The sequence below is a fragment of the Mugil cephalus genome, chromosome 2 (assembly GCF_022458985.1).
Source record: "Mugil cephalus isolate CIBA_MC_2020 chromosome 2, CIBA_Mcephalus_1.1, whole genome shotgun sequence".
Classification (NCBI taxonomy): domain Eukaryota; kingdom Metazoa; phylum Chordata; class Actinopteri; order Mugiliformes; family Mugilidae; genus Mugil; species Mugil cephalus.
In genome coordinates, this window is record NC_061771.1 from 6,400,070 (window position 1) to 6,426,498 (window position 26,429).

Consider the following 26,429-nt stretch of genomic DNA (forward strand, 5'->3'; position numbering starts at 1 on the left):
TGGACTGGAGAAAAGAAGGAGTAGCTTCTAGCTGTAGGATTTTGAAAGCGCCATGCATCGGCTATACGATTCGTATTAAGAAAAAGCTGCAGTTGAGACGCTGCACTGGATTTGGACACAGTCCTAGATGAGCTATGATTCAAAGTAGGTGATAATGTGCAGTTCATGCGTTAAGTCTGCCTGCATTTGTGCTTTTCAGAATATTAAAAGGACCTCTTAAAGATAGGTAAGCATAAACAATGAACCAGAGGAAAAAAAGTTGATTGTAAACGCAGGTACAGCAAATCCCCAACCCTCACCTGTTAGAACAAGGTGATTCCCAAGCCCCTCGCAAGAAAAAAACTACACATTTAAGTGCCTGTGTGAGGTTACACTATAGCTCTAAAGAATAAGCTCTGCTGTATATAGAACATAGATTGAGGCACCTTAAAGGACAGATTCAAACTTTTTTGTCTAAGTATTGAACATGGATAAATAGGGAAACAATAACGCTAATAAAGACACATTACAGTGTTCTGACCAGTCAAATTATTATCTGCTGTAAACAAAATAAAGAGTGGAAAAACAGCACAGTTTTGACTCTGTAGTTGCTCTCTATATCTCCATCTGGAACAGTCTGGAGCCTTGTGGCTCTGTAGAGTGTGTTGGTCAAGGTGATGCGTGTGGAAAGCACCAACCTTATTCAGACACAATTTAGCTGTTCCCACTCATTTCGAGCCATGGTCAGTCTTTTGAAGAATTCGGTAGGATTCTGGTTTTCACGTAGGCCATGGCTTCTCCTGCATTTTGAAACTGCTTCTCACTTCCATTGTGAGTGATCCGGAGCCATGCCAGGTAGAGAAGACCGCATTTAACATTGTCTCGTACACGAAGTAGTCGTCTCACCTTGCTGAAGGCGGATCTGGCCTGAGCGACATTCGGGGGGTAGTCCGGGAAGGTGGAGATATCGGCCCCTTTGAACCGGACCGCCCCGGACTCCCTGGCGCGGTGGAGGATGTCAGTGCAGTCTTGGTAGCAGTGGACTTGGGCCACAATGGCCCGGGGTTTACCGTCTTCTCGGATTTAATATTTTAAAAATCTTCAGCCAGTGCAGCCTTGAGTTCCGACCTGAGCAGCGTAGCTATTTCTGTTTTCAACGCTGAGAGAATTTCTGCCTTCAGGTCCACGATGTCCATTTGGTCATCAGGCTGAGGTGTGTTACACCTCGGTGGTGAATTATTTGAGCTTGAGGCTTTGGGCCCAGTTGCGGGAGCTCCAACAGTGAACTCGAATTTTCAGAAATTGTAGGCCATTTGTGCTACGGCGCCGCAACAAAAACAACGCGCGATGAAAAAAAAAAAAAACTCTGAGCAGTGTGTCGTAGTTTTCTGTTGATGTAAGGTGCCTAAAAAGAACTTTTAACCCGAATTTCAGCGGAGCATGTTGCTTGTGCTGCCTACTCCATTGCCTGCTCACTAGCGCCCCCGAGAATCTGTATCTTAAGGTGTGTTAGGTTCCTTGTTTTAATCATTTTTGTCTCTGAAGAACTTTCAAATGTACTGGCATTATATAGACACAAATCACCAGAACAGAAAAAAGTGTCTTTTAATAAAAAGCTTGCACTTGAAGACCTCAGAGTGATTCTTAATGCAATATTTCACAAATGATTGTGGTGACCGAAAAACTTTTTCCACCACTGTATCTGTACAAACACACACACACATATATATATATATATATACATATATACAGTATATGTCCCTCTCACCCTCATGCGGTGGTATCTGTGCCTTCCTCAGGCCTGGGAGAGGGTTCTGCATGTTCAGTATCTTAGCTGGACACAAGCTTAAATTTCCTCATCTGTTCCAGCTGCTCTTTCAACCCTTGGTCGCCATATCTATCACCACCCTCTGTTCTGCCCTTTGTCCACCATCGCTATGTCGAGTTGGGTAGCCAGGACCGGTTCGGTTTGTCAGTCTGGAATCCTAAGTCCAATAGAACATTGACCCTGTTGTTCTCAACCACCTTCTGTGGTGTGGCCCATTGGGACTTGGGTACTTCTCTTCCACATTTTGTACAGATGTTCCTGTACAGTACCCTGGCCACTTCGTTGTGCCTATCCATGTACACTGATCCGACTAGCATCTTACACTCTGTTACTATGTGCTACACCAGACCTGAACATTTTACGGCCCGCGGGCCACATATGTTCCTTTGGGCATCCCTGTCTGGCCTGCGGTATGTCAGTCATAAACAGTATTTATGGTGTGCATGCAATACAACTGTGTTGCTTGTATTTTGAAAAGCCATGATGTATTACATGTGGATGCATGTACGTCTGTCTGCACACTGACAGGGGGTGCTAGCCAGCTACCTCTGGCGCCCTAAAAATGTCGGTGCATGTAAAAAAAAGAAAAGTTGATTCTGTGCCATGATTTCAGCAAGACATGGACTGCTAAATATTTCTTGACATAAGTCAAAGTTAAAGCCGGGGTGGTGTTTAGCTCAATGAGTAGAGCACCTGCCCCATGTGCTGAAGCTACAGTCCTCACTGCAGGTGGCCCTGGTTTGAGTCCTGCACCAGGTGCCCTTTCCTGCATGTCCTTCCCCCCTCTCTGCCTCCTTGTTTCATGTCCATCTTCACTATGCTGCCAAGGCTAAAAGCCAAATAAAATATTTAAAGGAAAAAAAGAAATCAAAGGTTAATCTGTGCGCTTAGTTTGTGGTACACAAGTGACTGTGTTTAACGATTACCATCTGAATCATGTGTAACTCTGTGTAGGTAGGGCTGATTATACTGACAACCTCATGATTTGCTTATTTATATGGTTGTATGTTTTATTTCGCTATTTTTCAGCCCCTGGGCCTTTCTTCCTGCACTGACTCACCCGAGAGAGCAGCTGAGGCAAGGCCTTGTTTGGAGTGGAGTTGCTAGGCTCTATTTGATTTAAACGTTTCAAAGCACAATTTTGAGCACCTGGGGCCTCATGTATCAAGGTTGAGAATGCACAAAAACGTGGATGAGCTTGTGAAAAAGTCTTTGAGTCATATGTCATATGAAACAAGCTTTTTTGACATTTGAAGATGCTTTTAAGCTGCTGTGTTATTTGAAAAAGATAAACCATCTTGTTTCAGGAATTACTTACTTGATTTAAGAAAATATTGTTTACAGGAAAGCCATAAGTTTCAACGGATTTTGACAAAAACTCATCAGATAGTGACTTTCTGGAGTCTCTGCTGTTTGCCTCATGGTGATCACAAGACTAGGGATTCCCAGAATGTTGAAGTATTCCTTCAACCAAAATAAAACTCAAACAAAATTGAATAAAATACGACGATACACAAATCCAGGATTCTTTAATGCATTTACATAAAATTAATTTCTGCCATTAATCCCTGTTTTGGAAATGGTAACAGTCTATGATTCAGCAGTGGTCAGGCTGTGCAGCTATTTAACCTTACTGCGCAGCCCTCATTAAAGATTAAACAAAAATGAGAGATGGCACACTCCATGGCTATTTCCATCTCTGAAAAACAACGTGTTTTATTCAGAATCTAAGTGAGCATAATACATTCACCTGATTTTTTAAGAAGTGAGATGTCTCACTATTTCATCGTGTCGGTTGAAAGTTGGACATGCGCAGTACCGAACACAAAGGAGAAGAACAACAGTACGGCTCTCTGGAGGGAAGGTTACAGGTGCGTAATAAAGCTGCCTCATCTGAGACGTTTTGAATTAGTATTTCATAGCAGGTTAAGTTGTATCGAATATCTCGTGTTGCATGGGCGAACTTGATGACCCCATGCTGTCGACTTTAAGAGGTAGTGTAGTCAAATATACATTTTGCACGTAGTTATTGTTTTATTTTTACGCCATAACTCTGAATTCTGACCTGATTTTAATGAAATTGGTTTTATTATAAATTGGATAAACTGAGCATGCTACTGGTTACTTGTTTCAATTAAGTCCAGTTGCTGGGGTGGATCTACTCAATTCTATACTGAAACATTAACCTTCTGAATAGCCACAACTTAAAATGTAAATTATTTAGAATTTATGCTTTTGAGTTTCTCCAAAATTATAGATTGCTATATACACTCTGTATATTAGAATTAAAATCGCTTCAGAATTAGGAGAATTACGACCACTTACAATGTTTAATTCATCACTCTGATATGGTGATGCATAGTCCACTGAGGTATGTAATTTATTTGTCTATTGTTAATGCACTAACTAGTCTGCGCTAGTCAGCTGTTTCATACAGTTTGTTTTATGGCACTAATTCATCTTGCAATGTGTGTCTTAATCAGCATTCTATCTCATGAAGACCTGCAGGACCTTTTCCCAGGCCCAGAGAACTTCTTGCGATGAAAAGCGAAGAGAGCTCAGATACACACAAAAAACAAAAAGTGAAATAAGAATTGAAAAGCTAGTTTTGAGATTATTTGACTTGCATACAGTACTTGAAATGAGTGTTCACCACTTACTGTATTTTAAGATATTTCTCACTTGCCTAATATGTATTTATTTTTTCTTATTTTAAGAAATCTTGCCAAGTGTGATTACCTTACTCCACTAGCAGATTATTTCACTTAATTTTAGTCTATATCTGCTCAAACCAAGTATTTTTTTCTTATATTAACACTATTTTACTTTTTGCAGTTTAAGGAGGACAAGTGTGACAGTGCGGTGAAGTCAAGTTGGGTTTTTTGGGGGGCATTATTGGGGTAAAACACTAAGGGGTACATGGTTGACGTCGGACCAAATTCCCGGCAAAACTATGGCTGCTTTTGTTTTGGTAAGACGTGTTGAGGTGCTCTCTCGTTACTCTTTAAAATATGCACTTAAACTGTCATGTAAAACGATTGAAATTGCGCGCGTTTTTCTAATAATTATTTAGAAGCGAGTTATAGAAATATTAATTTCATGTGATTCGTATTGTTTCTATTCAAGAAGAGTATTTTTTCTTTAAAATTATTATTATTATTTTTTTTGTTTGTTTTTTTTGACATATATAATACAGAGCAAAAGAAAAGCAAGAAAAAAAACCTACGGTTGCTTTTGTTGTGGAGGCAGACTGTTCCTACCTGCAGCTGTGTTTCCTGACTCTGCCCTGTGCTACCTTTGCAGAATAAATGAACAAACTCCAGTCCATGGTGTTGTCATCCTTGAACCTATAAGCATCTATTTCACAACTGCTAAATTTGCATAAAACTCTTTTAATCCAAGCATTTAGCTACATACAGACTTCTTATCACAGCATGAGACTTAACTGTACAATCACACCGTCTTTATCTAAATCACACTCATCATCTCACTCTTTGTTTATATACAGCCAGGAGGAAAAATAGAAAGAAAAAAGAAAAAGGACATAATGTCCTTCTTGCTCCGTTTCATGATGATAGCCTATGAAAAAGAAAATGGAGAGGTTATTATAGCATCTACTCTCAGAAGGCCATTCAAGTTTTTCATTAAACAAGTAGCTACATTGTTGTTATTTCACCCATTTCCCAAGCATAACATCATGTTTACTGACTTCAATAGCTTTGCTTATTCACAAACATAGCAAGACCAAGCCGTGATTAATCGCAATAAAAACAGATTTTATCATTGTAGTGAACAACAGTGAAACACAAATATGTGTTATTTCGTCACTGACGTTACGAAATTGAATTGTTTTCCAACCTTGGCCTCTTTGCAGTAGTCCATGCAGGGCTGCTGGCTGTTCACTTTCACATCCAAAGTTCCAGATTAACACAGCTGGTCTTTCAGAAGCGGGTAACACTGTGTGTAGCACTTCAAGGAGTCTGTGTAGAACGCTCCGTCATATTCGTTCCGATATTCGAGTCACCGCATGTCACCTTAAGAAATTAATAAATCTATTATCCATTCAGCACAGAGGCCACAACAGGGGCCAGGAGCAATTTTACAGGGGCACAGGCCCCTGTTGGCCCCTGTGTAAAACTGCCAGTGAGGGCCTTGAATGGTTCTGAACTGTTCACCATTACACATGTCAGATCGCGCAACCCGTACCTTAGACAACCACACTGAGCTGATGAACTTTTACCTGTTTCATTCACCTGCATGCACACTGGTACTGGAACATTTGTACTGCTCATAAGCCACAACCCCCACAAAGACTGGCCTACGGGCAAGATCCTGGGGTGGGGCAATGACTGTGAGGGGATAGTGCCTGAGGGACCAGTTTCAGGGTCAGGCTACCATGATTATAAACACTGTTTCTGTTCATCCTGTCACAGACTCCCAGTACCCGGATCAGACCTCTGCACCCTGCTACCACCACCTCAAGGAGGTTTTCAACAAGGTCAAAGCCAGATCACTGCCACTGCATCGACCATATGCACCATCAAGCTCATCCCTGGTTCCACCATTACCAAGGGGCGCCTGTACTCGGTGTCAGGGCCTGAACATCAAGCTATGAAAGACTGCACTGAGTCATCTCTGAAAGCGGGGCTCATCCGCCTGTCTTCATCACCTACTGGAGCTGGATTCTTTTTTGTATGCAAAAAGGATGGGTCCTTAAGACCATGTATTGACTACAGCCCCCCTCAGTGACATTACAATAAAGAATCGCTGTCCATTCCTTTTAATGTCGTCTGTGTTTGACCATCTTCAGCAGGCCAGGGTATTCACTAAACTAGATTTGCGCAACGTGAGCCTTGTAGCGAGACAGAAGGCGTGGGCATTTGACTGGTGGCAAATCACTGGATGAATCCACATTCATGGCCCCAGAGTCAGTTGCATCTCCTTCACTGTTCTCCATCATGTTCTCCACCTCTGACAACAAAGTGTCTGAAAAACACAAATAATTACACAATGACTGGATTCGATTTGAAGAGATATGATGTCTACATGAATTGTATAGATCTTTTTAGGTTTGACATCAAGGTGCTATTGTGGTAAATGTAACTGTTGGGCTGCTTTTTTAGACGTACTTGGGGCAGTAAAGTACGGCAAGCAAAAAGAATAGGCAGTTCAGTAGACCAGGAGTTTTGCAAAATTATTTTGACAAAATTAAAACAGATGAGGTTAAAACCATAATTCAACTTTGACTGTGTAAGGACCTTTAAGGCCTACCATTTAAAAAAAATATCATTTGACCTTTTAAGATTTGTAGGTTTGCAGATGTCAGACTATTTCTTTCACTGGATAACACTAAACTGTCAGTGTCCACTGCAGCTCATCTCTGAACTTCTTTACTGATGTTGTATTTCCTCTATTTGTAACATTCAGATCCACCCACCTTAGGCCTAACTGGTAGGTAAGAAGTACACGTTGTGATTGAAAGGTTCATCTGTTCTGCTCTCTTTGGCCATGTTTGCTTTTGTAAAGATTCCAGAGAATCTTTTCAGCAGAGACTGCCGAAGGGTCGACTAATGTCTTCCATCTTAAGGAGGTGAGTATTCAAGTCGAGGACCACCATGCTAACTGTGACTGATTGTTCTCCTTCTGTCAGGTCTGTTGCCTCAGAGAACGGTGCAAGAACTGTACTAATGGCGCATTTCCAATAGCACGGTGTGGTATTTGCGTGTGTTTCCACTATCACATAGTAGCTGGTAAATGGTCTTGCTCACACAAGCACACACACATTCACACACCAGTGCCAGTTGCACTGGGGGCAAATGGTCGGTTCAGTGTCTTGCTCAAGGACGCTGAACCGCACACTCGGGTGATTGAACCGCTCGGGTGATCGAACTGCTAACCCTTTGGTTCATGGACAACCCGCTCTACCCGCTAAAAAGCCACCCCGTACCAGGTACTATTTTGGTATCGCCTCAGCCCTGGTTCCAAGCAAGCCAAAGCGATACTGACACGTAATGTCAGCCATTAGCTTACCCTCAAACGTTGTCTTTTTGCAGCTCGTGTTCCCTGGTCTGTTGTTGTTCTGGTCTTCTGGTTTTGCACGTGGCTTGGCGTGGTGCAAATGACGTCACGGCAGTTTCGCGCAGCCGTGTTATGACGACCCCTCCCACGCCGAGGTACTATATGGTACTCAGTTGTAATGGAAACAGCCCCGAACCGTACCTAGCTAGTGGAAATGTGCCATAATTTCCTTCAGCTGGTTCCATTCACAAGCACTAAAGACTACATCCTCATAGTCCTTGATGCACATTTCGTGGTCCAGAGCTGTGAGGGCCTGTTTCAAAGTGCTGTTTGCTGCTGGAATAGTCTTATTTGCCTCAAATTTGTCTTTGAATTGTGAGTTACTATGTATCAGAGCTGTGAACCATGATGTTTTTGCTATGGCACGGGAGATTGACCTCCTTCATGCCGTTGTTGACAACTAACTGCAGGGAGTGGGCAAAACAGGAAAGCCGTTCACCTGATGACCAGGGTAATTCTGTGTCTTCCACTGAATCCATGCCCTCCCACAAGTGCTCATCATCAAAATTCTCCTCCTCTCTCTCACTCTCATCAGACTGGTGTTGTGGCATGCGAACTTTGAAAGTGCACTTCATGTTTGCAGCATTGTCTGTGATGATATAGCTTATCTTTTGATGGATAGCATGTCACTCTGTTATCTCCTCAAAAGTAGAAGCAATTCGTTCTGCAGGTAGGATTCAATTGCATAGGAATCCTTTAATTCAGAGCACACATGGGCAGTCACTCCAAGGAACTAGCGAAGCCTGCGATCAGACCAGAGATCTGTTATTAATGACACGGATGACCGGGTCTCCAGCTTCTTCAAAACACTTTCCTTGACGTTCCTTACCAACTCTGGTATCCGTTTTCCCGGGGGGGCGCGAGCACAGGGCGGGAGCCTCACTGGCTATTAGTACGAAGGAGATGTAGCAGAGTCCCAACCGACACGACTATAGATCAATTTACAGCCTACCTCATCAAGAAGCTGCGCGCGCAGCGTGGCAAGTGTCAACGAAAGTCAGCGTTTCATCCATTAGCATTGTGTGAAAAAAAAAAAGAAAAAAGTTTTAGTTCACTTTAGCTTCAGGTGTCCTGATAGAAGCTGACAGGAGGAGCATCTCTGGACTTGGCACCGAGTCCAGATCACAGGTCCAGACAAGCCGTGACTAACTCACCGTGTTGGTGCGTACTTTCTGTCCATTATCTCAAGAAACAGTTTAAACATTTTCTACAAGTGACAGAGGCAGGCAACACCCAGTTACCAAATCTTGGATGATGTGATGGCTTCACTGTTGCCTTGGTGAATGCAGACTGTAGACCTGCACTTTCTGGGCAAAGATGCAATAGATGGCTGTGTGCGAAAGAATGGGTAGGATATCTGGTGATATGAAGAATTACATCAAATAGAAATCTTAAAAATTATGGTGTCAGATGTACAGTAAGTGAAAGTATGAAAACTTCATAACTGTAGTAAAATCTGTGTACTGTATTAGAACAACAATGTGTGGATCATATACAGCAAGGGCATTAAGGCAACCAAATAGTTTTCAAATAGAGTTACACAACGATATGGTTGACATGATACAATATGGCCAAACCAGTAATTTTCTTACCATAACACTGAAATAACAATCATCTTCAATGTGAATAAACGTCCATGGAAGAGGGATAAAAGAGACAGATGTGTATTTTTCTAAACATCCATCTAACACACAGTGTGAGAAAATTTGAAAAAAAACAACACAAACACACTTAAGCTCTAATGTTAGACTACATAAAGTTATATTTGCTTGTGTATTCAACCCCAAAATTAGCACTCTTAGAGTATGTGATGTATGCTTATAGCAAGGCAGGCTAAGCATATGTAATGTGTAACTTCTTCATAGAAGTGGAGAATGAATGTTAGTCTGTCTCCACTCTGGAGACTGCTGACTCCAGCTCTCTTATCCAGGATAGGCAGCGCGTTGTGTATCGTGTACGTCAGATTTCAAGTTGATTTGAACATACATACAGTACACATTAGCTACATAGCTTTACCTCAGCTGTCTTGTCATTTTTATCACAAGAAAAAACGTAACATAGGAATAAGACGCATGTCCTGACCCCTCACCCGTACACAAAGCTAACACTGCGTTTGCTAAGACATCCATTGTAACATTAAGTTAGCTAAAGCAGTGAGGTAATGTGCTAATTAAGCAATATTGCCTTCGAGAGTGTGCTTCAACTTCGGTGATGTGGTCAGCACACCATTGAGGGTAATATTGCAATTATACAACAATTACCAACAAAATAAAGAGTATAATAAAATATATATTCATGTTGATGGACATTTTGCTCTCAAAATGTTAAGTTTTTTGCGAGTGTGCTTCTCGTTTCCATGGAAATAAATGGGGTCTCACTAATAACTGGAACACAATCAGTCACGTCAGTAGACTCCTCCAACCATTCATTGAAACTGAGACCACCAAATAAATGGAAATTAACAACAAACCGATCCATTTTGTAGCGTATTTTTCAGCCGTTTCCTGCTCCTGCTCTGACAGTTACAGTGTTGCCATGGAGATGGATACAATTTTGCCACAGACTTGGCGGAGCAATATTTTTAGTGATGAGTCAGCCGTGCTGTAATGCTAATTTGAGCACGTTCTAAATGTCTTATTGACTAATCAGATTGCTTGGTCGGAACTACTTGTTGTATAATATGCTTGCGCGCCAAGCTAGGTGGTAAATAAATGGCAAGCAAATGGAACCGGTGTCCTGAAACATACTTTATACACATGGTTAGCAAATGTGTTTAGCCAGTATTCACTGAATCTCACTTACGCTTAGCTTACCTTTCTTTATGCCTCCTCTTTAAGTGCCGGTAAAAGTCGGATGTGGTCCCAGCTGTCTCCGTCAGCGTTGCTTTATAACTGTTAACAGTGACAACAATTTTTAAATGATAAATGAGTCAAGTTATTGGTTGTACTCGAAGTAATACGTACCACAGAAATGATATTAACAGGTAAATCCAAAAATGCACAGGCAATTTATTGATATCCCCACAGTTGTGGTCTTGACTGGTCTTGAAATGAAATCCGCTTTGTGTCAGCTAAACAAAACAATATCAAGGTTTGCTGTACACTCTGTGCTGGCAACAAAATCCTATCTAGCTTCAAAAACACAACGAATTTAAAGATTAAAGATAATTTGGAGTCAGAGCATGGCAGTCAAGCTAACAGAGCAAGTCCCTTTAGTTGATGTGAAGCAAAGAACTGCACTTAATGCAGGTCACGAGGTTCCGATGCTTTACTGCCGTCCACAGGGAAAACAACAACAGCTACAAGGGGTTCTGGGAAACTGCACGATTCCTCATGAAGTGCACTACCGCTAAACATCCAATAGGTGGTAGTATAATCCCACCTATAACAGAGGTCCTCCACCAGCCAAACAACAAAAGCTGGACTTTGGGGCAAAACCAGCAGGTGGGGGAGAGTTGAAGAAGTTGCTCGGACGTTCTAATCAATCAATCAATCAATCAGTCAAGCAAGCAAGCAAGCACATGCCTTGTATATTTCTCACCATGTGCAATAGTTTTTTCTCTGTAGTGCAATAACTTCACTTATACTTGTACATATTATTATATATATATTTCCTATATTTTTTACATTCTCTTACTTATTCTTATTGTCTCTTACTTATTCCGATTGCTCTTTGTTCTAAATGCTGGTACACTGTACTTTGTACCTGATTGTATTGTAACTCATATTTCATTCTTATTTAAGGTTTCTTTTTATTTGTCATTTCTTAGAAAATGAGAAATTAGAAAACCCTTTATTGTCATTATATGCATGATATAGCGACACTAATCACAGATTGTATTTATATATTTGTACTAAATCTTAAAGCATTTTCCTAATTTTTCAAAAATAGATGCATCATTGAGGTTATTTGACCCGCGTTAATACTGTTGCTGTGAAAGCAGAACTGAATCATTTCCATAGTTTATCATTGTCAAGATTGACTGTCACATGTTGTGGGTGTTAAATGCGTCCATCAGACGTGTTGAACAGTACACATACTGTTATTTCCTCAAAGTATTTCACTCAGCTTAGTTTGAAACAACTTCCTCTTCAGTTTTCATGTTATCTTGTTAAAGATGCGGAGCGTTCAAGACCTGCTGTTTATCCTCTGCAGTAAGTTCTTGACATTAAATGAATAAATATATCTGTTTTAGTATTGACTGATGGCAGAGAACCACACCTTGTTAATGGTCATTATACAGCAGGAAGTTAGAAATATCCTTTTCATGTCGTCTTTCTCTTCACAGTTGTTCTCAGTTATGTGACCAGAGCAGCAGGACTGATCCATGTGTTTGGATATGTGGGCAGAGATGTTGACGTTTCCTGCTCCTATGGTCAGGGTTATAAGTCTCATGAGAAGTACCTGTGCAAGAACGACTGTGGCAGCAGTGATGTTCTTATTACGACATCAGAAACAAAGAAGAACAAATTCTCCATCTATGATGACAAAGAGAAACAAACCTTCACAGTGACCCTCTCTGATCTTCAGTCTGTGGATGCTGGGAAATACTGGTGTGGGGTGACGAGGACTGGAAAAGATATCTACACTGAAGTAAAACTGGAACTAGAACAAGGTAAATAAAAGAAAACACAATTCAGTTTCTGCCTTAACTGAAGAAATCATATATAGGCAATAAATAAATAACAAGGACAGGATTACCAGCAATTTCTACTGTAAGTCAAATGTTCTACTCTGTTTACAAGAGTAATATTATGATTGAAGAATCAGAGACACAATGATGTACAATGAAGTGGAAATCACTTTAAACATCATTTAAACCACAAAGGATAATTTCAGTCTGAAAAAGGAAAAAAAAGTTGAGAACTTTAAAAAGGTTATTACAAATTATTCTACAGGTCTATAGCGTGATGTTCAAGGTGGAATGAGAACTCTATAAATGTCTATATGAGCCATAAAACATCAAACAATAACCTGAATCTAAACTTTACTGGTGTCTTTCTTACAGCCACTCTGTGAAGACAACTTGACTTGTACTTTTCTTTATCTTCTTGACAGATACTTGCTGTGACAAAGTGGATAAAATTCAAAGTCATGAAAGAGATTCAGTGTCCATCATTTGTCCGTATGAGTTGGAGTACCAGAACAACCTGAAGTTCATCTGCAGAGGAAACCAGCCCTCCACATGTCTGCAGCAGGCAGTCATCACCTCTGACAGCAAACAAAATGGACGCTTCACACTCACTGAGGACAAGGAGTCAAGAAGATTCACAGTGAACATTAACAAGCGGACCCAAGAGGATTCTGGGTGGTATCTTTGTGGTGTCCATAGAAACACTGGACTGGATGTTTTCTCTGCTGTTGAGCTGGAGGTCAAAGGTTTGATGTCTCAGTTACACCTCATATTACTGCAGTAAACTTATTTCATTTATAGTAGAACAGCAAAGACCAGTAAAGCTTTTACACCTCAAAATGTACTAAAGTACTAAAGGAAAGAAGAACGTATGCACATGTATCTCTAGTGTGGCCTGCACATAGACTACATTGTGATTCTTACATATTGTTGTTCTCTTTGACAGTGTGGTGTTGTGTGAAGACACTTGCTATGAGTGGTACTGTGACACGTCCAGTCACTCTGCAGTGTCCTTATCCACCACATCACCAGAATAACAGGAAGTTCCTCTGTAAGGGAGACCACCGCAACAACTGCACAGACGTGTTGTCCAATGGAAGCAGGTTCACACTGCAAGATGATGTTTCTCTCAGCTCCTTCTCTGTGATGATCACAAACCTGGAAGCAGGTGATGCTGCGATGTACTAGTGTGGTTCAGACTCACAGTGGAGAGCTGGAAACTACACCAGGATTCAACTGTCAGTGGGTAAGATCAATAGCAATAAATTAATGTCTTTCTTTGAGCCCAGCTGTGTAAATGTGGGTTTCCTGGTTGACAATGCTTTCACACTAAGTGTACATGATGTGCCCAAATAAGGACTTGTGAGAAGCTAGAGGCTCAAAACCTCATTTAACCACATCAGCCTTTCAACATCTGGTTAGATCAGTTGTTGCTTTCAGCATTTACCAAGAACATTTCTACTCATGTACTAATTCAGTGTTCACAGATTTAATAATCATCATCGTTTGTTATTATATTATATTATATTATATTATATTATATTATATTATATTATATTATATTATATTATATTAAATTTAAGCCTGTGCATCTAAAATAAATATTAATACCAACACTATTTTTCTCAAACAGTCACCACTAACATCTCAACCTTCGCTGGGGAAACCACAGTCAGTCCCAGAAATGAAACTAATTCAACAAAATCTACTACTAAAGTACTTGAAGGTACGTGTGTGTGTGTGGTGTGTGTGGGGTGGGGGGGGGGGGGGTGGGGGGGGGGGGGGGGGGGGGGGGGGGGGGGGGGGGGGGGTTGTTCTTGTTGTTGTTCTTGTACAGCTATCTTTCTGAGAACCAGTTTAAGTTTTACACCATCAGATTGAGGACATTTGTGTAAAGTGAGGACATTTTGGCCAGTCCTCACTTTTTTGGCCTCAATTTTTGGCTTTTTTGAAGGTTAAAACTTAGTTTTAGGGTAAAGGTTACAATTATGTTATGGTTAGGGTTGGTATTAGGCATTTAGTTGAGATGGATGGGGTTAGGGTAAGGGGCTAGGGAATGCATTATGCCAATGAGTGTCCTCACAAAGATGGCCATACAAACGTGTGTGTGTGTGTGTGTGTGCCACTTCTGCTGAGGACTCTTGAAACCAGTGTGCTTTCAGGAAGTCTATATTTTTACCCTGCTCTGTTTGTGGTTTTTGTTTTTCAGGCGGAGCTCTCTATGTGGTTGCCATTGTACCTGCTGTGCTGCTCATACTAATAGTGGCTCTGATCATAGTTTATAAGCAGAAATGTCACAAAGTACAAGGTATATTTCACCGTGCACAGACACGCTGTATTTACACACAGACAAATGTGTGACCATTTGTTTTGATGTGTTTTCTCAGAAACTGGAGTGGGCATCACCAGACACTGTGAGGCAGCAGGAGAACCCAAAGGTTCAGAAGAGGTAAGAAGGCTAGTATGCTAATATTATAATGTTAATAATAATGTTAATACTAAATAACAGTGAGACTAGTTTAATTTTCACTATTTCGGAGAATTTATAACTTTTCTGAGTAATTTCAAACTTTTGACGCCGATGGATGAACACGGAGACTGAGGGGAAGGTAAACACAGGTCCTTGACTGATGAGGTGATTGGGCTACAAATCATTTTACAGGCTCCTCTAAGATATTTAAAGTAAGTAGACTCTGGGACATGTAAGTGAGGACCTTTGACAGATTGACAGATGTTGGCGATAACATGTTTAGGCCCATTAATTTATTTCAACATAACACATCCACCCCATAGGGTTACACTGTAGAATCTTACCTCCGATATATCTAACATGGCGCCCATGATCTGAGTTGGCCACACTCTTATGTCCCACAGCTCTCTCTAATATATGGCTCGTATATTAGAGAGAGCTGTGGGACATACGTAATTTAAAGGCTGTGGGATCACCACAAAGCAAAGAGCTCTTTTACTAATGTAGTAAAATAAATAACGTAAAATTTTAATCAATTACTTATCACTGGATTTTAAAATATATGTCCATAACACCTTCTCCTTTGTGGTATGTTGAACCTATATCAGATTTATGCCAATGAAGAAACTGTCGGGTTCTCAAAGCAGACGACCTCTAAACTGCAGGACGCCTGTAACGTCTACAGCGACGCAGATGACGACCAACCAGACTACGAAAACTTCACAGCAACAGAAGAAATCTACTGTAATGAAAATTTCCATGTGTCTAATCGCAAGTGAATATTGAGATCTATTTATTATGTATAATGTATATTCATGGCTTTTTCTCAGTTACACATTTGCTAATGCCTAGTCGTGTTTATTGTTAATAATGCCATCTACACTCCCTGTTTTAAATTGTGGGTAAGAACTTTACTTTACAAATACTCAAAATATAAGTGACCTTCTTGTATATAAAGTGAGTAACTGATACAAATAAAAACATTCAGAAAGAGAAATTGAAAGCAATAAGGACATTTATCCATGTGATGTAGTTCACTACACATGTGTAGTAATGTATATGACAGTTTCCTATGCTTTATACTTTTTACTGCCCTACATGTTTCTAACAGATCCACTAACTGGAATTGTTTTCATATGGTCTAATTGGGCCTCCAAGTCATGTGTCAACGTCCAACATAGCATTGTAATAATTTATAATAATAGCCCTCACAGGGGACTGAGATTGAGTATTTTTACTAACTAACGGAAGTACGGGCCCAATACCTCAGTACCTTTAATTATTCTATGATTAATTGGAAACTTGGACATCACATGTGCAGTTAGCACATTACTTATGTTAATTTGTTCAGTTGAAGCCAAAAACAGATTTGTTACCTTGACCTTTGGCCTTTGATGAGAACTTTGTAATTTCATCATTGAGTCTAAGTGAATATTTGAACCATATTCGAAGACATTCTGTAACCACTTTAATATATTGGGCTACATAAATAAATTAGAAAAGAAAAGGAAAAGAAATGAATGTTTTACTAATTGCTTCATTTAATAAGCAAATCGTATGTATGGTTTTGTCCGGTTCCAATTTTTCCCATGTTTTTCTGTACCCTGCATGCATCAGATCAGATCGGCCAATCAAAAAACAAAAAACTGTAAACACAGAAATCGTAACGGTGATTAAAAGTTCAACGCAGGCGACGCAAATTATAAATGTACAACAATGTGTGTTTTATTTGTGGAATTTAAACAAATTATGAATATAAAACAATGTGTGTTCCATTCCCCAAAGTCATTTGGTCCAGAAAGCTCTTTCAATCGGCGGAACTTCCAGCATCTCAGCCTCTGTGTCGGCACCAATGGTCGACACTGACACAGAAACTGACTCGCAACCTGCAGTGAACTGGTGATTCACTTGGTGAACGAATCACTAACTGATCCGTTCTCCATTTGGTGCAATATAGGCTTAAGACCCAACACTAAGAGATGTGTTTACAGCCTTTCAAATAAACAAAGTATAGGCTTTGCGACTGTGTATGCTTTATTCCAATGAAATTAATACAAAAAATTATGAAAGTGGAAAATAAATATAAAGCAAAAGCACTGTTGTATATTTTAAAATATTAACACATCTTAACAATCGAAAATAAAAATAGGCCTCGTTCAGTTTAGTGCAAAGATCAAATTAAATATATGGAACCTGCATTACATGAACTTAAATAGGCTTAAATATGCAATAAAAAAGAAAATAAATAGCTTAAAATAAAAAAAGCAAATATCTAAATACATTTCTATACAAAAAAAATAAACAAACACAACAAAAATCTGCCGGCTAGCTGTGTCGTGATTTGGTGTGATTCTAGTGAGCCGCCTCCCCCTTCACACCACACACATGCACCGTCTCCCTGCACTATCTGCCAGCTAGCTGTGTCATTGGCTGAAGTTTCACGAAGAGTCCCGAGTCAGAGAATGCAAGCGCGGGCGCTCGCGGCTGAGCTCTGTTCAACTGAACTGAGAAAAGAACGAATCAGTTCATAAAGTGATTCGATACAGTTCGTTCACTGAAACTCAAACTCAAATCATTCATGAACGACCCAACACTAGTGGATGCATTCACCAATAATAACAACGTTATGACTTTTACGATTTTATTCTCGTAAATTTACGACTTTGATCTCGAAGTATGTGATTTTTATTTTTTTAAATCTGTCTCTGATTTTTTTTTTTTTTTTTTAATGTGTAATCCTACATCGTATTCAAGCAACATTGTCTTCGGTTTTTATATTTTTCTGTTAAAGATGTGGAGCGTTCGAGACCTGCTGTTCATTCTCTGCAGTAAGTTCTTGACATTAAATGAATAAATATATCTGTTTTAGTATTGACTGATGGCAGAGAACCACACCTTGTTCATGGTCATTATACAGCAGGAAGTTAGAAATATCGTCTTCATGTCGTCTTTCTCTTCATAGTTGTTCTCAGTTATGTGACCAGAGCAGCAGGAGTGTTCCATGTGTTTGGATATGTGGGCAGAGATGTTAACGTTTCCTGCTCCTATGGTCAGGGTTATGAGTCTCATGAGAAGTACCTGTGCAAGAACGACTGTGGCGACAGTGATGTTCTTATCACGACATCAGAAACAAACCAGAACAAATACTCCATCTATGATGACAAAGAGAAACGAAGCTTCACAGTGACCATCTCTGATCTTCAGTCTGTGGATGCTGGGAAATACTGGTGTGGGGTGACGAGGACTGGAAAAGATATCTACACTGAAGTAAAACTGAAACTAGAACAAGGTAAATAAAAAAGTGTTTCCACAGTTTACACGTATACAACATGTAAGATTGATCAACAATGAGCTTGTATCGTGTGGTTTTATTTCTTCTTGACAGATCACTGCTGCAACAATGTGGATAAAATTCAAAGTCATGAAAGAGATTCAGTGTCCATCATTTGTCCGTATCAGTTGGAGTACCAGAACAACCTGAAGTTCATCTGCAGAGGAAACCAGCCCTCCACATGTCTGCAGCAGGCAGTCATCACCTCTGACAGCAAACAAAATGGACGCTTCACACTCACTGAGGACAAGGAGTCAAGAAGATTCACAGTGAACATTAACAACCTGACCCAAGAGGATTCTGGGTGGTATCTTTGTGGTGTCCATAGAAACACTGGACTGGATGTTTTCTCTGCTGTTGAGCTGGAGGTTGAAGGTCAGAGGAAATAATAATGCTTCATTATGTTTATCATGTCACATAGTTCTGTAAAACTGTAGTAGGTTTAACAGTGGAAATATACCATGTCATCAATTTGAGGTGCAAACTTTATAGAGAGTTTGTAGTGAGTTTATCAGCCTCGCCTCAGGAAACCAGCACTGTGACCACAAACGTCACTGTGGAACCTGTCACGTCACACTCAACATATTGCACTAATACTCGGTGTGTGTGTGTGTGTGTGTGTGTGTGTGTGTTTGTGTTTGTGTTTGTGTGCTCACTTTCCCTAATGAAAACAGAACGCGATCAAACACAATGTGTTTTTGAGGAAGTGTATATCTTTAACTATCTTGGGTATTTTCTTTTCTTCATGTGACACTTTTAGTTTACATTCTCAGAGCTCCAGTCATGGTGATAAAGCAGCTGAAAGACAAGAACCTGTGTACCAAAGCCTCTGTGCAACAGAAGACATCTATTCTGTTTGTTTGTGCAGTGAAAACTAGATTAAGCACCTCCATGACAGTCACCTTACACTGTACATCCATGTCTGTCCACACTCATGCGACATTTGTAGTGAAGACGTTGAATGAATTTCATAGAAGTCTTTTTGTAGTACATCCTTTTCGCACAGTGAAGTAAACCAGTGACATATAAAATGTCATCCCTCCATCAGTTTATACAGTTAGACATTTATGTGAAACCTTGTCATAACTAGATTTGTTGTTTGTAGTTGAGGCCAAACAAATGATTTGTGACCTTGCCCTTTGGTCTTTGATGAGCACATTGTAATTAGTTCATCATACTTGGTGAGTAGCCTTTTATTTTTGTCCATCTTTTCTCTTGTTTTGTTGGTAGGGAGTGAGGGTAGAAAACCTGTTTTTTTATTGACTCCTTTTTTTCTTTTGGTTAGGCAAGTTAGTTTTCAATCCAGCTCATTTTTGTTTATTGTTTTAGGTGATGCTCACCCCGAAGACTTTATGTTCGTTTGGTTAAATAAATCCCTTCGTTTTGGACTGCATCTCTCCGTGTTCTGTGTTCTTTTTCATAAGAGTGGAAGAGGGAAAGTTGTTTTTTTTTTTTTATGTTATGTTAAGTTATCCCTAGGCCGGGCATAACAAGAAGCACAACAGAAGATAGTCCCTAAAAGACTTTAACTTTTGTTGTGTTTACTTTTATATGCAACAAAGCTACGGTGACAAAGTAATTTCCCCTGTGGATCATTAAAGTCTGTTTAAGTCTAAATCTAACACATATGGATAGTATGTGTATGTGCATGTGATATACATGTTAAGGATGGTCACTGATTTCAAGCAGTGGTTTCAAAGAGAAAAAGTTCCTCATGACAGAAAGATTGCTGATAAATAGATTTGAAGTTCTCTTTATGAAAACACGGAGCTTCTGATCTGGAGCACCACAAAACATATTGACTTCTGGTAAACGTTTCAAATGGCGCTCTCTGCTGGTGGCTTTTATTATTACAGTTAATATTCGATAGCCTACCTGATAATCGTCACGATTATCGTCAGAAATGAACTTAAAGCTGCAAGGTTGTACTTGTTTAAACTAAATAATTTGATGTCTATAATTGGATGCAATAGCTCATATTTATGTATCCAAACAATTTCACCCAGTTCTGTAGTCCTGCCTTAAAGTCCCTCATAAGAGGAGTCAAGGCCACAGTTGCACCAACATGTTGCAGATTCATAGTGCAAGATGAGTTTTGTTCCAGTGACAGTCATTGACCTGAAAGCAGACGATGCTGGGTCATGCTGCAGAGGGTGGGACTCTCTCTGGTGTGGTGGAAACCAAGATTCAACAGTCAGTAGGCGCATGTATATGAATAAATGCATTGGTCACATACTGTTTACACTGAGTTCCTGTTATTGTTGGTGTTTATCAAAACGTATTCAAGTTTAAGTTATATAATGAATATGGACATACAGTGCAGAATATAATTTGAGTGTATTCACATTCCAACTGAAGGAAAGGTGCAGGATTGGAAGATTGGACAGTTGCCTCATGCCTGTTGTTATGAACATAAGAGACTCTTAGTGCACATGAAACAAGCCACCGTTACAGTGCAAAAACAGAACAAACTCATCAGAGAGATTGAACGTTAAGAGTTGCGACATAATAAGTCTGATTGACTCTGAGAAACACACACACAGACACATATTTCTGTCTATCCCATTCATAGACCTCAAGAAGTTCGCCTCTCTATAATCGGCCTATATTTTAGCCCAAACCTAGACGATAGGATTTAATGCATTAATCATTAAATATTAAACGGAAAAAAACAACTGTAAATTGTATAAACGATGACCAAATGTTGATTAAAACATTTTAACAGTCATTTCCCAATTTACAGTGTAGTTTAGATTTAGACTCGATTTAGACGTCTAAATCAAGACCTCATATCAATGTCTATTTTCTATCTAGATGATTGAATTAAATAATGAATACCGACCAAAAAAATAACTGTAAGTTGCACAATGGTGTCCAACTATTGGACTAAAATAATCTGAATGGCCATTGATCAATATAAATAAAGTTTAGATTTAGCCTTGATTTAGACGTTTAATCAACGTCTAGATTTAGCCTCGTTTTCATTATTTTTTTATGTTGTTTATGTTATTTTAATATCTTATGCTTTATTTCTTAGGCATAAGATTATGCCAACCATGTTTAGGAATATTTAGATATCACTATTAACCTATAGCTAAATATAGGCAGTTTGCAATCGGGGACAATCGGGGACAGTAGCCTAAATCTAAATAAACATGGACGAAATATGTACCGTCAGTGGATCCCTCCCTTTATGACTCTGTGATCCCTTCTCACTAGGACGTAGCAATACGCGGAAAGTTGTCTTGTGGAGCAGAAAATAAGGGTCGGGCGATACTGGGAATTTTGGTATCGATCTGATACCAAGTAAATACTGGGCTAGTATCGCCGATACCGATTCCGATACCACTACTTTTTCTTGAAACGTCATGATCATTGCATAACTTCATAATTTGGCCTTTAATTAGTTGATAATGATTATGATAAAACACAGGACAAATATTTTGGCAAAATAAGCCGTGTTCTCTTAACTACTTACGATTTAAAACAATTTACAGTAGCCTATACATTTTAAATAATTCCCCTTTTACTACATAAAATTATATGAGTTTAAGAGTATTCATGAGCGCCTTGTGCTAACATTTTTGAGAACCGAGCGGATCTCAGCGATCTGTTAAAGTGATGCGGTTTTTGAATTGCCGTAGCTCACAATGCAATTACAGTGCAAAATAAGAAAACTAAATTTATATAGTAACTAATCAATTGAGAAAATAAGTAAACAAAAAAAAAGCAACAGTGTAATAATAAATACAAAAACTGCTCAATGAGGGAAATGCTGGCTCATTAATTTTCCACCACAGAATGAGCCTGTAGCCTGTGTAATTGTCCTCTCTTTCAAGTACCGACGTATTTCAATAAGGGCATCAGTACCAGCTGTGCGATGCTGCTGTGATGCTAAGATTTGAGAGTCAAACTCTGTCCATATCAACCTTTTACTAGAGATGAGGATGAAGAAGCTTCTGTCGCACAGACCTGGAGAAACGCTGCGCTCGCATGAACTCAGTGGCCAGTAATTTACTGGACGTATAGAAGAGAAACTGTAACAAAAGTATCCAGCCCTACCCACCTCTGTCTTCTTTCATTGTTTTTTGGGGATATTGTAAAACGTAAGTCTGTATTTTTAGACCTTAGCTCTATCGCAGCGCCACACACAGATAGACGCATATGACAGCGTTACTTCCGGTACTGACGGTCCTAAAGATGGCCCGTTTGACGTGTGTGACGTCACAGTGAAACTCATGAATAGGTGAGTGTTCAGGTACGTCATTGAATGTTGTATTGTCCTGCAATGTTTGTACATTGAATCGTCATCATCCGTTTGCGAGCTAAGCTATGGCTTGCCTGCTACGACGAGCGCATCGTCGACGATACGTTCGGACAGTTTTTTCAAAACATTTATTAATTTCTGAACCATATGAGATAGAGACCAGCAGTACACTGCATTTGAATTCGTGGGATTTCTGCTTTCTGGAGGTCCATGTACCTTTTGTTATTGGATTGTATCTCGTGACATCACGTAAAACAATGGACATGCCACACACATTTATTTATTGCTTTGTTTGCAGAAGCTGTCGTTAAAATTCAAAGAAGCCAGAGATGAACATCATCAGCACAGCAATGGCCTTACATTTTAACTGGCCTCAGCTCGCGTGGAGGAGGGGGCTAGGAGGCCCAGGACACCGATGGTGTAATTTTTGTTTAGAGTTTCAAGAGTTTTTTTACTTTCTTACTTTTTTGTTTTAAGTGATTTTTTAATATAAATAAACAATTTTATTTTATTTTTGTTATTTTTTTTCACCACATTTAAAAACATTAACCAAAAGGTTATTTTATTTTGTTAATATTGTTTGAGTTTGTGTTGTTTATTTGCTTGAAATGTATGTTTTAGTAAGAAATTAAAATATGTATATTGCACTTTCTTTAGTTGTGATGGTTGGAATTGTTTTCAAAATGTATTGATTGAGATATTACAGTAGGATAGTTTGGTTAATGTTCACATCAAGAGATAGATAGACAGACATTGTGGGAAATTACTCACTTGATGACTTCACTTAAAAATAGCCTACATTAAAAAAGAAATCAATTTATTATTTTTTAATAAGGTAAATATCTTGTCACGGAGTATGAATTTGTTTGTAATGGTGGTAACTACTGGTGATGGTGCTATGTAGCTTATAATAAAGTGGTAGCCGTTTAAAACATATAAAACTAAACCTATAAACTTATCTAAATGTATAAAACTTAAAGTTTCACTGATTTTCAAACTGAAGGGTGTACAGTAACGCACTGTTAAGATGAGCTCACGCTGTTTATATTCAGTTCTATTGTTTATATTGTGTTCCATTAGTTGACATTGTTGCTGCACTTGGAGAGTGTGTCTGCATGTTCCTGATGACAGTGAATGCACCATAAGAACAGAGTTTTCCGAGCCGCAGAGCCGTGGGTTTGAGCAGACTGTCGCATGTGTACAGGTTTTAATAACGTGCAGAATATCTCTTAACTTCCTTCCTGAGACGCATTCATCTATTTACTCTTCAGATGTGATGACTGGGACGACTCGCCAGGGGACTGACACTCAATAAATATGCGTCTCTGAATGCCAAGGAATACAACCCAGTTAGCTCAACGTCAAACTTAACTGTTGTTTTTTCAAAATATTTCACACAGCGTAGTTTGAAACAACATCCTCTTCGGTTTTTATATTTTTCTGTTAAAGATGTGGAGCGTTCAAGACCTGCTGTTCATCCTCTGCAGTAAGTTCTGGACATTAAATGAATAAATATATCTGTTTTAGTATTGACTGATGGCAAAGAACCACACCTTGTTAATGGTCTTTATACAGCAGGAAGTTAGAAAATATCCTTTTCATGTCGTCATTTCTCTCAAGTTGTTTCTCAGTTATGTGACAGAGCAGCAGGAACTGATCCATGTGTTTGGATATGTGGGCAGAGATGTCGATGTTTCCTGCTCCTATGATCAGGGTTATGAGTCTTATGAGAAATACCTGTGCAAGAACAACTGTGGCAGCAGTGATGTTCTTATTACGACATCAGAAAAAAGAACAAATACTCCATCTACGTTGACAAAGAGAAATGAAGCTTCACAGTGACCATCTCTGATCTTCAGCCTATGGAATCTGGGAAGCTGGAGGTCAAAGGTTTGATGCCTCAGTTACACCTCATATTACTGCAGTAAACTTATTTCATTTATAGTAGAACAGCAAAGACCAGTAAAGCTTTTACACCTTCTCAAAATGTACTAAAGTACTAAAGGAAAGAAGAACGTATGCACATGTATCTCTAGTGTGCTGACTAGACCTACATTGTGATTCTTACATGTTGTTGTTCTCTTTGACAGTGTGGTGTTGTGTGAAGACATTTGCTATGAATGGTACTGTGACACGTCCAGTCACTCTGCAGTGTCCTTATCCACCACATCACCAGAATAACAGGAAGTTCCTCTGTAAGGGAGACCACCGCAACAACTGCACAGACGTGGTGACCAATGGAATCAGGTTCACACTGCAAGATGATGTTTCTTTCAGCTCCTTCTCTGTGATGATCACAAACCTGGAAGCAGGTGATGCTGGGATGTACTAGTGTGGTTCAGACTCACAGTGGAGAGCTGGAAATTAATTAATGTCTTTCTTTGAACCCAGCTGTGTGAATATGGGTTTCCTGGTTGACAATGCTTTCACACTAAGTGTACATGATGTGCCCAAAAAGTACTTGTGAGAAGCTAGAGGCTCAAAACCTCATTTAACCACGTCAGCCTTTCAACATCTGGTTAGATCAGTTGTTGCTTTCAGCATTTACCAAGAACATTTCCAGTCATGTACTAATTCAGTGCTTTATTATATTATATTAAAGCCTGTGCATCTAAAATAAATATTAATACCAACACTATTTTTCTGGAAAGCACCACTGTCATCTCAACCTTCGCTGGGGAAACCACAGTCAGTCCCAGAAACAAAACTAATTCAACAAACTCTGCTAGTAAAGTGTGAATTCACTCAATTTGTATTTCGGATTTATACAGATGAAGAAACTGTCGGGTTCTCAAAGCAGACGACCTCCAAACTGCAGGGCGCATGTAACGTCTATGGCAATGCAGATGATGACCAATCAGACTACGAAAACATCACTGCAACAGAAGAAATCTACTGTAATGAAAAATTCAATGTGTCTAATTACAAGGGAATATTGGGATGTCTGTTCAATTTTTATTAGTGTTGGGCATCGTTTTGATTTTAACAATTCTGATTCTCAATTTCGATTCCTGTTCTAAACGATTCTTTGACGTGTAGTTCAACAGGTCACAAATATTTCACAAGACAATTTTTTTATTTGAAAAAGCCTTTACACAGGCCATTTTTATTTATTCAAATTGTCAGTTAACTTGATACAGTTTAATTTGGTTGCTGTACTGTAACTGTGGTATTCAATCATAAGGGAGGGTCCCTAACTGTAAAACTGAAACTCGTTGAAATAACACTACAAGTTGGCAGCAGTCTAAAAAACAAAGAGCTGGGTCAAGCGACCCGGGTCAACGACTCGGCAGTCGACCCTGGATTTTATTGTATTTTTATTGTTTTTTCTCTCTGACGCTGATATATCTGCCTGTTACATTCTGACTCAATAGCCTGACAGACTGTATCATTGTAGCTTCAGCTCAAAAACAAGTTTTGGTCTACTCCCATAAACACTGATCCGAAGGGCAGAGATTTTGTTCTTTTCATTAGCCAGATTCTTTGGTCTTAGCCTCCACCTTTTCCTCCCACTTAACCTTACTGATAGCTAAGTCCTTAATCTTCCACCTTGTAGCATCCCTCCGCACCCAAGCATCGACTCTGACTAGTTTAGATAAACTACTGAAGTTCCTTTCATCAACAAGTAGTTTAACTACTGGAATTTCTCCTATGCAGTAAGAAGTCATTGGATGAAATCCTTTGCAGTGCAAGGGATTCAGGGGTTTTCAGTTTCCTCTTCTGGCCTCTGGTCAGTACTGCTGAGAAAGCTCTCCCTTTGAAGTTTTTCTATGCCTTCTTTGGCATTTGCTGTAATCTCTTCATTTGATATTTTCGGCCACTTCTCCATTGGCCACCTCAGAA

The 26,429-nt window shown here is 39.5% G+C and overlaps 1 protein-coding gene and 1 long non-coding RNA gene across 2 annotated transcripts; one reads left to right on the plus strand and one right to left on the minus strand.

Moving 5' to 3' along the window:
• Positions 1-5,179: 5,179 nt before the first annotated feature.
• Positions 5,180-5,854, minus strand: LOC125004487. The gene is made up of 2 exons (XR_007112338.1): positions 5,666-5,854; positions 5,180-5,386 (listed from the first exon to the last, which is right to left on the minus strand). It is a non-coding gene; the product is annotated as an uncharacterized LOC125004487 (long non-coding RNA).
• Positions 5,855-11,943: 6,089 nt separating this feature from the next.
• LOC125002884 (polymeric immunoglobulin receptor-like) lies at positions 11,944-24,616 on the plus strand. Its single transcript, XM_047577309.1, has 11 exons — positions 11,944-12,039; positions 12,174-12,500; positions 12,944-13,264; positions 13,465-13,699; positions 14,728-14,744; positions 14,906-14,967; positions 15,597-15,763; positions 17,780-17,816; positions 17,917-18,277; positions 18,374-18,694; positions 24,477-24,616. Exons 1-11 carry the CDS (start codon positions 12,003-12,005, stop codon positions 24,512-24,514), a joined length of 1,923 nt encoding a protein of 640 aa, XP_047433265.1. The 5' UTR covers positions 11,944-12,002; the 3' UTR covers positions 24,515-24,616.
• Positions 24,617-26,429: the final 1,813 nt, after the last annotated feature.